This window comes from Pecten maximus, unplaced genomic scaffold (assembly GCF_902652985.1).
Source record: "Pecten maximus unplaced genomic scaffold, xPecMax1.1, whole genome shotgun sequence".
NCBI classification, from domain to species: Eukaryota; Metazoa; Mollusca; class Bivalvia; order Pectinida; family Pectinidae; genus Pecten; species Pecten maximus.
In genome coordinates, this window is record NW_022979411.1 from 1 (window position 1) to 14,181 (window position 14,181).

At 35.3% G+C, this 14,181-nt stretch overlaps 1 protein-coding gene across 1 annotated transcript; it reads right to left on the reverse strand.

Annotated features, from left to right (window-relative positions):
* Positions 1–9,848: 9,848 nt before the first annotated feature.
* On the reverse strand, positions 9,849–12,609 carry LOC117318609 (galanin receptor type 1-like; the record flags this gene model as incomplete). The annotated part of the gene is made up of 2 exons (XM_033873573.1): positions 9,849–12,191; positions 12,492–12,609. Coding segments are annotated over 2 exons (827 nt in total), but the record flags the coding sequence as incomplete, so codon positions are not given.
* Positions 12,610–14,181: the final 1,572 nt, after the last annotated feature.

Below are 14,181 nucleotides of genomic sequence, written 5' to 3' on the forward strand. Positions count from 1 at the left end.
GAAAGAAAAATAATGTTTTTCATGTTTGTGCAATAAACCAAGATATTGTTTTCGTCTTTTCAATTGCAGTGATTATTTGGGACCAATCCATAACTAAAATGCATTACTTTCCGAGCCGATCCGTTACATATTCTTCTGACTTGCTGCTAATGTAGAGCTTTATTTTTTGTAATTATTGCATGAATGTGAGCATAAACATTATATTGCTTAAAAGCGGATGTCATAGGAAAGTCTTTCTGACAATACGATGCACATTTAGCTGTTTTGACAGATCATTATTAGCAAAAACTTGGCCAAGGATTCATAGTTGTTAATGAACTAAACAGTAGCAAATAAATGTTGTAATATGAATTCTACCTGTTTCTGAGTTAAACATTATACTTGTCTCGGTCAGTGTGTACTTATAATTGATTTTTAGCTTAAATTCACTCCTACATTCTGGATCATCTTGGTCCGCAATTCCAAAACGGATACACGACTGTGTGTCTGTCAATTGACTGAATATCTGTGACCTCAGGGAGTCAGGTTTGCCTTTTTTTTTCATAAGAGAGTGTCACTCACTTTAACGTCATCCCTTCGTAACATTGTTAATGAGATTTACTTTATAATCGAGAAGTGGAATTAAGGGAATGTGAATTATGAAGAATTTCTCCTGAGAGTATTTGACCAATCTAGAAATCATGCGCTTTCAAAACCTCTCTTCTATCAAAGCATTTTATATCCCAATTTTCTTTCCACTTACACGCAAATTCAAACTTTAGAGAACACTTTTCCTTGTTATGATAACTTTCTGTCCTTAAAAAGGAGACGGACCTTGTATATGTATATTATATTTCTACAACTTAATTTGGGTGACAGTGCTATAGTTAATGACGTTTTATTTCGCGATGACTTATAAAGAAACTGAAACTGATAGAAATAACATAATGTATACTTGCTATGTATCTGTAGGAATAACTTATGTATAGCATGCTATGTATCTGTAGGAATAACTTATTTTTACACATGCTATGTATCTGTAGGAATAACTTATGTATAGCATGCTATGTATCTGTAGGAATAACCTATGTACACACATGCTATGTATCTGTAGGAATAATTGATGTATACACATGCTATGTATCTGTAGGAATAACTTATGTACACATGCTATGTATCTGTAGGAATAATTTATGTATACACATGCTATGTATCTGTAGGAATAACTTATGTACACATGCTATGTATCTGTAGGAATAATTTATGTATACACATGCTATGTATCTGTAGGAATAACTTATATACACATGCTATGTATCTGTAGGAATAACTTATATACACATGCTATGTATCTGTAGGAATAACTTATGTACACATGCTATGTATCTGTAGGAATAACTTATATACACAGGCTATGTATTTGTAGGAATAACTTATGTACACATGCTATGTATCTGTAGGAATAACTTATATACACAGGCTATGTATCTGTAGGAATAACTTATGTACACAGGCTATGTATCTGTAGGAATAACCTATGTACACATGCTATGTATCTGTAGGAATAACTTATATACACAGGCTATGTATTTGTAGGAATAACTTATGTACACATGCTATGTATCTGTAGGAATAACTTATGTACACATGCTATGTATCTGTAGGAATAACTTATGTACACATGCTATGTATCTGTAGGAATAACTTATGTACACAGGCTATGTATCTGTAGGAATAACCTATGTACACATGCTATGTATCTGTAGGAATAACTTATATATACTTACTATGTATCTGTAGGAATAACTTATATACACATGCTATGTATCTGTAGGAATAACCTATGTATACTTACTATGTATCTGTATGAATAGCTTAAGTATATAATGCTATGTATTTGTAGGAATAACTTTTGTAACGATGAATGAATATTCTTGACACTGATTTGTTTTATTATATATTTCTTTTCAGAATAAATACCAGATCGAAAATGATTGATAATCCATCTCGTTTCGTCATTATTTTTCACTTTATTGCCTCCAAAAATAAAGAGTACAAAGGAATATAGAACATATATGCAAAGCATTCAGTACAATAACATAATAAACATTACATATGTACACTTTATATGTATGAATTTGCATATAAAATGTAAAATAAATTGAGATTATTAGGGTATACCTAAATGATTTAACTTAATTATAATACATTGATACGTGATACATGCTACTAATACATAACTATATAGACAATCAATGTGTCGACGCATTTGTAAATATTTCAATTTCTACTCAAGTTGGACTCGATGAAACTACCAAACTTAATCTGTTTCATTTGCTCATGAATTTGACCAGATTAACACTGATCAGTGCGTATGAATACATGGTTAAAATCCTTCCGCGGAACTATTTCACTTTTTCTACATTGTTGTTATAAACATGGATTAATTATTAAAATTATCAAATTGATAATGTATTCTTGTATTTTATGACAGACCAGATATGCTAGATACTTTTTTTTTTGACAATAAAATGCTGTTTTTAATCCTAAAATTGCGGACTATTTTACTCGACCGACAAGACATGCACAATCCGGAACTCCTCGGACTTTTCCGCATTTAGACTTGCACAAGCTACAAGATATTAATATCTAGACCGGCTTTTTTATTCAAAAAAAAACCAATTGAAATATAAGGATTGAATCTAGATTTGGTCGATTCCATGGGGTCATGAATTGAGTTGCTCTTGAGACAAATTCAACATGAACTGCTTCGCAGTTCATTAAATTTGTCTCAAGAGCAACTCAATTCATGACCCCATGAAATCGACCAAATCAAGATTCAATCCTTAAATACATTCAATAGAAGTGTCTATATGTAGTATAATCTAATATACAGACCGTAACTGCGGAGAATACATCTGTGAGTCTGGGTCACACAATGGTTGGGGGGATTCCCACTCGCGATGTGTTATCTTCCCACACGCGTATACTCCTATATATTGAATCTCTAGTATAGTTGATACTGGTATATCATGTTATATCGGTAAATTTTACTACGTACGCATAGCTTATACAAAATTATACATTATATAAGTATATAAGTATTTTTTAAACAAAACTATTGTATACTTCAGGCAAAGTATTGTTTACGCATGTTGTACACAAAAATGACTGATTTCGTTCTGAACTCATTCATCTCGTTTTCACTAATTTCGAAGATAAAATTTCCTCCAATCAATATATGTAACATTTCAAAATCTGGAAGCGAGTGTAAATAGACACTACACCGAATAGCATTGATGTTAATTATAGAGCACCAGAGCTGGTCCCTCAACTCGGATGTATAATTACACTGTAGCACTAGATGTGTCATTGGGTCTTCATAAAAAAATCCACATTTATGACATAATTCCATCGTAGTCAAGCTACGAATGGTAACAACTATTTCCATTATATATTGTACATATTCTCTGTATGGAGACAATCGTAACGCTAACTTCCATAAAACATTAGGTTCACGTTTATTTTGTGTTTCTCAAAACTTTGTAAAATCATTATCAACTTTCATACGTTCATTTAGATTGTGTTCCTCATATTTCATCACAGCAATTCATATATTTTATAAAATAATCCAGTGTGCCACACAGTGTCAAGCGCTTTGTTACTCTCTAAAAAAGTAACATGTACTTTGGAACCGTATTCAATATTATAACTAATACATTCTTGAAGACTAAATGATGTGCATAAACTACACATATTCTTTTATAAGCAGTCTGTGGTCTATTTGGGAACAGGTGGGAACTTAAAACTCGTTGTATTCTTTGTGATAAAATCATTTTAACATTTGAAATAAAACAGGTAACAATGAAATTCCCCAATATAGCTATTGGGGTCTTCTCTCTTTTTACCCTGATCTTTATATAAAGTTATAATTATACCTTTCTTCCAGTCTTTTGGAATATATTCATTTTTATAACATTATTAAATAAGGTGATATGTTCAAAAAGTGTTATTCCACCATGTTTAATGTGTAAATATACTATTCCGTCCCATCATCTTGTTTTCTTAGATTTTCGACCTCTAAACACCAATACAATCTCCAAGGTGGTGATGCATTCATTTAGGTATACGTCTACCTCATTATGAACTTTATTTTCAATTTCATAACACAGTTCATCATTTCTCCTTGGAATGTAGTATCAAAATCCCCATCATGTTTTTTTCCTGAAACAGATTTTCAAAATGTGACGCCCAAGCTTCGACAATGTCTTTTGGGTATCGTAAAATAACAATGTTGTATTTGGTTTCGGTTTGACATGTTTTGCTTTACATGCTTTTCCTTTATGTAATTGCCAGAATAAATTATGGTCAAGATCACTACATTTTTCTATTTCATTAAATTGGTCAGACATATACTTATTGAATGCATCGCGGAGTTTCTTCTAAAAGAAGTTTTACTTTCTTTATACATAAAAAAAAACTGTTAGATTTTCTAGATTTACCTTCACTAATCCATATGTGTCTTTTAATTTTCACTATATTGTGCATTCTGCTAGTTCATTGGACCAAAATGGTTTCAGATAACTTTTGTATTTTGTTATAGGTAAATTAAATTTCGAGGATTGTAGAATGGCAGAAACAATACCTGGTACCTCTGCTAAACTGATCTATATCTTCGTTAGACTTCAGGTAATCTTATTAACTTAGATTGTTTTCCAACTCCAGCTTATAATTGCTAATATCACCGTTATAAAGAGCCGTTGTCTAGTTATATTTTACAAAGTTAGATGTATTACAATGAGATGACAAAAGGGAAACTTTCATAGAACACACAATCGGGCTGTGCTCAGACACAGTCATAGCTTCGTCATCTAATACTTCACATGAATCAACAAGGTCAATCTTATTTGATTGGACGAGAACATGGTCAATACACGTACATTTACTAGTCTGGGGCCAATATGTATAACAGGTCACTTGCAAATTGACTGTACATTGGAAGACAGTAAGTTCGTTCTGTCTAAAAATAACTGAAAAAATCTAGATCGCTATTCTTTAAATTGGTACCGAGGACCCTTAATCTTAACATTCAAATCACCTATAATTATTACTGGTCCTCGTTCCGAATAAACAGAGACAAGTGATTCTAATAGCTCTACATAGTTAATGAACATTTAATTGGTCTCGAGGAGGCTGGCATTTAAGCAAAAAAAAAAAAAAAAAAAACACTAAATATGCTCCCCACTGTGAGTTTGAATTTCACTTCCAATAACTCTCGGGCTATCTACAGTGATTTCTTAAACAATTAGTGATTTATCTTTGTACAGAATACCAACACCACCTCTAATACTACATTTGTAACGAAGTGGCTCAATTTCATATACTGGTTTTGCTATGTATGAGTCCCACCAATTTTAAAAGTGTCAAAAAATGACATATTATATTCTCTCACCCAGTGTTCGGAGACACCACATATATCAATATTATATGTATCGAGACAATCCAGAAGATATGGCGTACTTGTCATTATCCCCTCGATGTTCCAACACATAATGATCAATTTTTCAGCCGCGCCTGTTCTCAGTAAGGAACATTTCGCGAGGTAACCATGCACGTACATATATGCCGTCTGGCCAGAAGGACCGGTTTCCTACTAAACAGTTACCATCGTCTATCACATGTAGTTGTGCCCACAGGCGCTTGCATAGAAAATATGACTTTCAATTTTTTTTTTGATATGACAGTGGTATGTGTAATCTGTTAAGTACAACCTTCAGCTTAACAGATTACACATACCACTGTCAAAAAAAAAAAATGAAAATAATATTTTCTATGCAAGCGCCTGTGGTTGTGCCGAGGCTGTTCGTTTGTAGTCTCGTTCGAAACATCTAAGAAAAGTTACTGTAACATTTTTCCGTTCGAGGTATTTTCGCATCAATTCCTCTAACGAGGTTGCCTTAATTGATACCATGCACAGAGAATCTTTGAATTTTGCGACGATTCACAGGTTTAAATCCAATGAATTTTTCACGTGGGGTGTTCCACACTGATGATGGACAGTGGACTTGTATGGGTTTCGGTTCCTGGTCTAACTGTTTAGTTTTGGTTTTTCGGTTGTAGATTTTCCTGGGGGATGTTTATTGGGAGCATATGAAGAACAGTGAGCTGGTATATGGCTTGGCTACTCATTTGTCTGTTTTTATCAACAGTATTACTTTTATTTTGCTCATTATTTTTGGTGTTGTCTAATGCTTGATATATATTTGATAGATTAAGTGTGGTCTGTGTTGGCGGGGTGTTCCTTGATTTGCCGTCTTGCGTTGTGGATTTTTCCTTTGGAGTCTTTATGGTCTTTGGAAATCATCTTTTTGAGGTCATTGTGTTGTTTCTGTAGAGTATATGTGGTTAGTTTTAGTTGTTCTATGGCGTCATCTGGATCCTTGTATTCCGTATCACGTTGCTTTATTTTCTGGTTTGTTAGCCTTATTTGGTATTTAAGACTTGCAACACCGTTCTGTTGTTCGTCATCGTATCTTTTTGCGATATTCAGACAGTCTGTTATTTCCCCCCTGATTTCAGAAATATCTTATTTCACTATGTTCAGTTTCTTTTCGATATTTTCACTAAGTTTGTGTATTACATTGTCTTGTTCATTTATCTCTTCCTTATTAATGTTAATATTTGTCTCCAGCTTATTGTTTTCTTGTCTTATGGTTTCAATTTTCTGCTGTGTATCGTTTTCTCTTTGTTCTAATTTAAGTTTAATCATTTCATTGTCTTTCTCACAGTTTTCCAGTTGATATTTCATCGTCTTTATTTCCGCCTGGAATTTGTTAGCTCTGCTTTGGGCGCCCTCATTTTCTTTGAAAAGTTTGTATATTTTGTTTTGAATTCATCTATCAGTTCTTTATAGTTTGTCTTCATTTCGTGGATCTCACGCTGTATCACAGCCACTGTTTCTGTCAACACATGTACCCCAGCTACATCGTCAGATTGTGTCGGTGTTTTTTGAAAGTGGACATTCACTCTACCGACTCGTTGTTTCTTTGTGGGTACGACTTCCGTGATATCATCGGAACATTCCCCGTCACATTTGCAAGCTTTTCCTGCAAAGATGCAGGTACAGTTCGTCATACATGTAAGTGATACGGTCCCTCATGCATGTAAGTGATACGGCTCCTCATGCATGTAAGTAATACAGTTTCTTATAGGGACCACAGAACCAAATCAAAAATAGATTGTGGGTTTTGCCCAAACTATTTTGGGTTTTCCCCGTTTGGGCAGAAGATTTAATAGGAAGGTGAATGCATCGGGGCCTGCTGATTGGATATTTAGGTGAGAGAAGTTTCCAAAGTTTGATGTGTGGGCTGGGCAATACATGTAGATGTAAAATATATAGAAAAAAAGTTATTTTTTTCCTAGCCTTTTTTTGTCAGGGGGAGTTAATTAAGTGTGTATTTTGTTGTAAATTTAGATGAATTTTTGGTGCTGAATTCAATACAAGATGGTGGACCCCATATAAAAAAAATCAAATTGGTAGAATTTTTAATCATTCTATTTCCAGGTTTCCGAGATGACATTCTTCAAAATTATGGCTAGTGGACCAGTGTTGAAAACTCCATTTAAGCAGGACATTGGTAAACGTTAACATTATCGTCTATGGGAAATCATTTGGTTCCGTGGTTCCTATACATTGTATGCACCTCGTGTTGTTGTTTATCTCATTTTAGTGAAAATTTGATTCCAACAGTATGCGAAACTTGCATACAATTTTGCTCTTTTTCAATAGATGTTGATATTTTCAATGAAACAGTTTCTTTCATGTTAGAATAAAAATGTGTTGTTTATATTTTTCAGTGTGGGCGTGTATAATAATAACTAACATCGAGCTTTTTAATGCTAGTCTCTAGGATACTTCTGATCCAGGTATCAAACTAAGGGGATACAATCTAGTAGTAGAATTCAGTTGGGCAATTCTTTGCATCACTCTGAAGGTGACATTTCCACAAGACTAGTGACATAATAACGCCCCAGTTTCATTCATTATTCTCTCTAAGCTTATGGAAACTCATTGCCTTCATCTCTCCTAGAAAGCAGTTAATAAGGAAAAGTCTTTAGCTAAGATTTTTGCAATACTGCTTTCCTCCGGAATGTTTTAAGATAGGGAGTTTTCATCCGTTAAGGAACGTTGATGGATAATGAAACCGGGGTCAGAACTGGTATAGTGCGGTTGGAGGAAACAATATGTTTCACTCAACTCGGTTAGAAAATGCACATATATCGAGAATGAGAACGAAGATAGAGATACTATAAAGGCACAGTACAAACCACACAACTAGATATCACGTTATAACACTTTTATTTTGTTAAACTTTATTTTTGTCTCTAAATCCACGACTCTCTTCATCGAGAAACGTCAGTAGCTCTTTCACAACAACGCCAAAAAATATATAGTTTCACAAATGTAAAGTGGTTGCAAAAGCCAGCTTAAAATATACAGTTTTACAAATGTGAAATTTTGTAAAGCTTTCGGTTCTTTCACGTCTACTTCTAAATAATAGCTCCACATTTTATCTGTATCTATTACCGATATTTACATAGCTATCGGGAATAGGTTGACATAAATCCTGAGTATTAAGACACGTTCAATAATGCATAGATATTGTTAAAATGTTTTCCAACAGTGTATGTCTCTCTCTCACAATTAATGAAGTTTTTTTTATGTAATTGATACATAACATTTAACAACATTCAATTACTAAACGAATATGCCAACATTGTTTAGAACATGTTTGTCACAAGGCACATTATTAACCAACTGTCATATATGGGAAAACATGTAAATCTGAACGGCTACCAATCCACTAAAATTGCTTAATGTCAGCAAAATGTGTTGAAAATGAGACAGAAATATGATGCATTATCAACATAGACATAGCTATATACCTTTGTAATAGGAAGGGAAAATACCAATACCCTGCCCGCGCTGGGGCTCGAACTAAAGACCGCTCGCTCCCAAGGCAAAGGAAAATCAAAAAGGAAAATAACCATTATTTATCGTCGTTTACATGGTTAACAAGCAACATAAGCTATGTAGAGTTTTTATTACGACGCCGCTGAGGGAACAAATATCACCCTACCATGGGGCTAAAGTGAAATTCCTAGCTGTTAGCCTGAACTAGTTAGATGATACTATCCATTGTTGCACTACATCGACAACCCAGATTTGAATTCTGGTCACGGCACCAAATCTGGGAATAGGAAGGAGTAGTGAAAAATAACCTTTCCGTTCTGGGCCTCGAACCAGCGACCTGTTGCTATCAAGGCAAGAATGCTAGAACTAAACTAAAGAGAAATACTATATTCTCAACTGTTACACTACAGCGACAAGCCAGGTTTGAATCCTGGTCACGGCACCAAATCTATAACAGAAAGGATTGATGATAAATACTGTACCCGTCCTTGGCTTTGAACTAGCAACCTGTCGCTTATAAGACAAAAATTGCTATCACTAGTCTAAAGGGAAAATAAGGTTAGCCTGAGCTAGTAAGGTGAACTATACTCTCTATACTTACACATTTATGAAATCATCAATTTCAGTTTGAGACTGATTATATCCTTTTCAAAGAATTGATAGAAGATTGACAACTTGTATAATCAATGAAAATACGCTCACTGGCAGTTATTTCATAAAACATCTGAGGTATGTAACTTATAAAAACTACATTTCAGTCGGGCTTGGTCAACGTTCTCGAGAATTACCCACTTAATTTGTCGGATCAAGTATATTCGTCAATGCTACATAAGTTTCGTGGTTTATTTACATACGCCATTAAAGGTGAAATATAGCAAATGGGGTTACTCTGCGCTATTAAAGTAATAATTATATTGGAATATTGATGTATAAATATAAATAATCTAATCGATATCAACAGAAATAATCCGAACCGAAATTGATGAGTACTTAGTATCCCGTTTAAGATAAAAATGCCTACTGAACAAACACGTATTCGTGTATTTTGACCGGAGATACACAAATAAGGCATTTTCATATTAATGAGCAAATATTCAGCTAATAATCTAAAACCTACATTGTCTGAGTTTTTCCCGCTTAGTCTGTTTTCTTTTCAAATATAAGTATATACATGTAACCTATAACGACAACCATCTCTTATTCGCGTCACGTGACCAAAGTAAGCTTCGAGTTTTTAGCACCACGTTGCTAAGGAACAAATGCTGTTTTCTAGACTGTCGATTTTTTTTTGTTGTATTCGTCGTTTTTTCTCAAGTCTGTGTTTTTATCGACACAATCAGAATTAAGGATATGCTATTTGAGTAGTCGGCTTTTTGTTTGGTCGGCAGTTTGAGTATTGATAAATCCCATCTCACAATGCATAATACATTGCTTCGGAAGGATATCGTACTTAACGATGACAGGAAGCTGTCCCGGATATTTTACAGCAGCTGATATAATAAATATTACAAAAGAAATCAACATTAATGATGTATAAAAATAAATTCATATCATTTTATAGTGTTCTGTAATAACAAACTGCTATTTGTGACAGAAAGTTATTACATCAGCGATAATTGAACATCTTTCTTGACGTCATCGCCATTTATAACTACACTTCATCAGCATTCTTACAGAGCAGGAGCAAGGTCAATAAAGACTGGAATAGAATATAGAATAATTTTTCCAATACATATATTCAACATGAGCTATAATTTGAACACGCCCATTCAGTAAATGGATATTTAGTACTTAGTCTGGTGCGTGCCCCCTTTCCTGTTTGTGATATGCTGACACCGCCAGACAACAGGGAATACATTTTACTCCATTACTTCCGTGTATTTATCATTTCGGGAATTACATTTTTTATGACTTAAGGATTTGCCTGCAAATAATCTTATTTACAATTTAGATATATCAAATATCAATAGTAATTACCAGTGGAGGTTCTATCAAAAACCGATGAATGTGAGAGCAGTATTACATTGTTGTGATCATGTCTGTGTGTACAGCAGGTCGGCTGGCCGTACTGTGATGGGATCATGTCTGTGTACAGCAGGTCGGCTGGCCGTACTGTGATGGGATCATATCTGTGTGTACAGTAGGTCGGCTGGCCGTACTGTGATGGGATCATGTCTGTGTACAGCAGGTCGGCTGGCCGTACTGTGATGGGATCATGTCTGTGTGTACAGTAGGTCGGCTGGCCGTACTGTGATGGGATCATGTCTGTGTACAGTAGGTCGGCTGGCCGTACTGTGATGGGATCATGTCTGTGTACAGTAGGTCGGCTGGCCGTACTGTGATGGGATCATGTCTGTGTGTACAGCAGGTCGGCTGGCCGTACTGTGATGGGATCATGTCTGTGTACAGTAGGTCGGCTGGCCGTACTGTGATGGGATCATGTCTGTGTGTACAGTAGGTCGGCTGGCCGTACTGTGATGGGATCATGTCTGTGTGTACAGTAGGTCGGCTGGCCGTACTGTGATGGGATCATGTCTGTGTGTACAGCAGGTCGGCTGGCCGTACTGTGATGAACAAGGGTTGTCTTCCCGGTACATCGTCTCTCCTTGGTGGCAATGACAGAAGCTCGCGCTGTTCGTGTCTACGATTTCTTGGTTGATTTGGCAGTGCCTCTCCTTCCTCACCAAACATCATCGTATTGACACTTACGTTTTCACAGATAAAAGTTGCCTTGCAAAACTTTCTAAACGTTTTACTTACAAAACAGTAGATGACAGGATTCGTTGCTGTTGTAGAGTATGAGAAACAAGGCGAGTATATTTTAACATAATACAAAAATTGGTTGTTTGACATGCCAAACCCGTCCATAATGGCTGCCACGTGCAACGGAAGCCAACAAATAGCAAAGGTTAAGGTCACGACAAAAACGACCTTCAGTATTCTTTGTCTAGTTTGAAGAGTCGCAATGCGCATTTGATTAAACCGTAATCCTCCTGTAGAGATTGTTCGCATTTTCCTGGCGATTTCGATGTAGCAGAATCCTAAGATGAACAATGGGATAGCATACATGAAAATAAACAGCATTGTGACGTATATTTTCATCTGAGCCTTCTCAAGAGTCTCCATACAAAACGTTTTAAAGGACACGATCTCACGTGTGATCCGGATGACAGGAGAAAATGCCGTAATGGAAATAAACCATATAGATACCAGTATAAGTAACGTCCTCGTCTTCGTTCTGAAATACACAAACAAGTAACCATGGTTACATTTGGTACATATATTCTTCCCTTAGGAAGTGATATCGTAGCCACTGGGGAGTATTGTGGATGCTTTTATTAAAGACTAGACTTCATACTATCAATAAAATCACGATATATAACAATGACGGACCTTCCGTCGTTATTACTGACTAGACTCCGTACCATCAGCATAATACATACTAAGAAGAGATTTTCACACTTTTTGTAAAACCATTCAACTTTGAAACCTTGTTCAAAACCTTAACAGTAAGTATAAGGTCATTTTCATTACTAACCTGAGTGTCCTTGATAAGACAGGATGCACTACTGCCATGTAGCGGTCAATACCAATTGCGGTCAAGGTCATCACGTGCAGTGACATACAACACACCATGAGGTAAGACGCAAGTTTACCTGAAAAGAAAATGATCATAAGCTAAATACTCGAATTTTCACTACGGAAATCTCCCATTTCTTCTGAAACTGTATGGTGACTGGGAAACATATTTTAAACTTGTACGATATTGTAACAGGAAAAATGAATGCGTATTTGCATTTTGTGTATGAAACAATAGTAAATACAAATATTTTTAATTGTTGAACTTGTTTTGGGTAGGTATCCTTAATTTGTTTGCAAATAGGTATGTAAGGAATGTGAGGCATGTGACTGGTACAGCCATTTTCATTGGACAGTTCATACTAATTGTGCATGTTTTTAACTTTCTTTGTACACTCATTTCTGTCCTGGCTCCTGAGCTGGTGACACTTGTGCCTTCTCAAGATTTAGTAAAAGATTTGGTGAGTTTGTATTTAATGTCCGTATAATTGTACTACACGAGATTTTATTAATAGTGTGCAATGTACATGTAGTAAGAAGTAGATGGGTTTATGAATTGTTTTAAAGTATATTTTTGTAACTGATCTGTAATAAGCAAGTTCATAATCCATCAGTTTTATTTAATCAATACATCAGCTTATGACTCACGTGTTGATGTAATTCATCACTCTGTTTCATCATAGGTTGAACATATTTTGTTAAAGCCAGTGAATAAACAATCCGGGTTATGTGAGATATTTTTCTCAGAACCTCCGCATGATATGTGGGGCGAGTTGTTTCAGTCCCAAGTCACTGACCGATAACTACTGACGGGTAAACGTATACTTTATCCGTCCATACAATTACAGTGTACTTTATTATGTCAATACGATTCACGTGAAATTGTTCCACATCTGATGGGACTACTTTCAACTTGACCCTAAACTTTGCCCTGAATTTGTAACGTTAACGTAAACAAACGCGAGTAAATGTTATGTCATAATCGCCAAAACTGAATTTGCTTGCTTTGTTTAGTTAAATATGATGTTAGTAAATACCTAATTAGAATATCGTCGTATGTGTTCTTAAATATGTTTGATGTTCATTTTCAACAATCGTAAACTTATTCATTGCCAATATCGTCTGCTTCCCGTTGGCCGAAGGCAAAAAAAATGTCACAACAATCTATTAAAACATGTTGACAACTAGCCTCCAATCTGAATCAGAAAATCCATCCATGCCTGGTGTCACACACACACACACGTGCTCTAGGCCTACAGTTTAACAACAACAACAACTAGAGCACGGTGACGCAGATAAATTCCCAGCTTAATTATGACGCAACACTCCACATAAATAATTCGAACATTAATACAAGCCAAATAATAATCCAGTGTAGTATACTTTCAATACGTCCTTGACTTTCAGATATGGCCGGGCTCCAACTTCAAACAAGTTGCCATAATAACGTTAGGCCTACGTCATAATGCTCGAGTTGTTGCTAAAGCCTCACACACAGTGACACACTTTTGTGTCTGTTGTCTGCGAAATCTAAATCGTTTTGTTGATTGTTGTTTCAAACAAATTGTAAATTAAATGGTCTTTGTCGGGAATTATTAGTATTTGTATGATATTTCCATACATGTTTAACTGAAACATAAACCGATTTA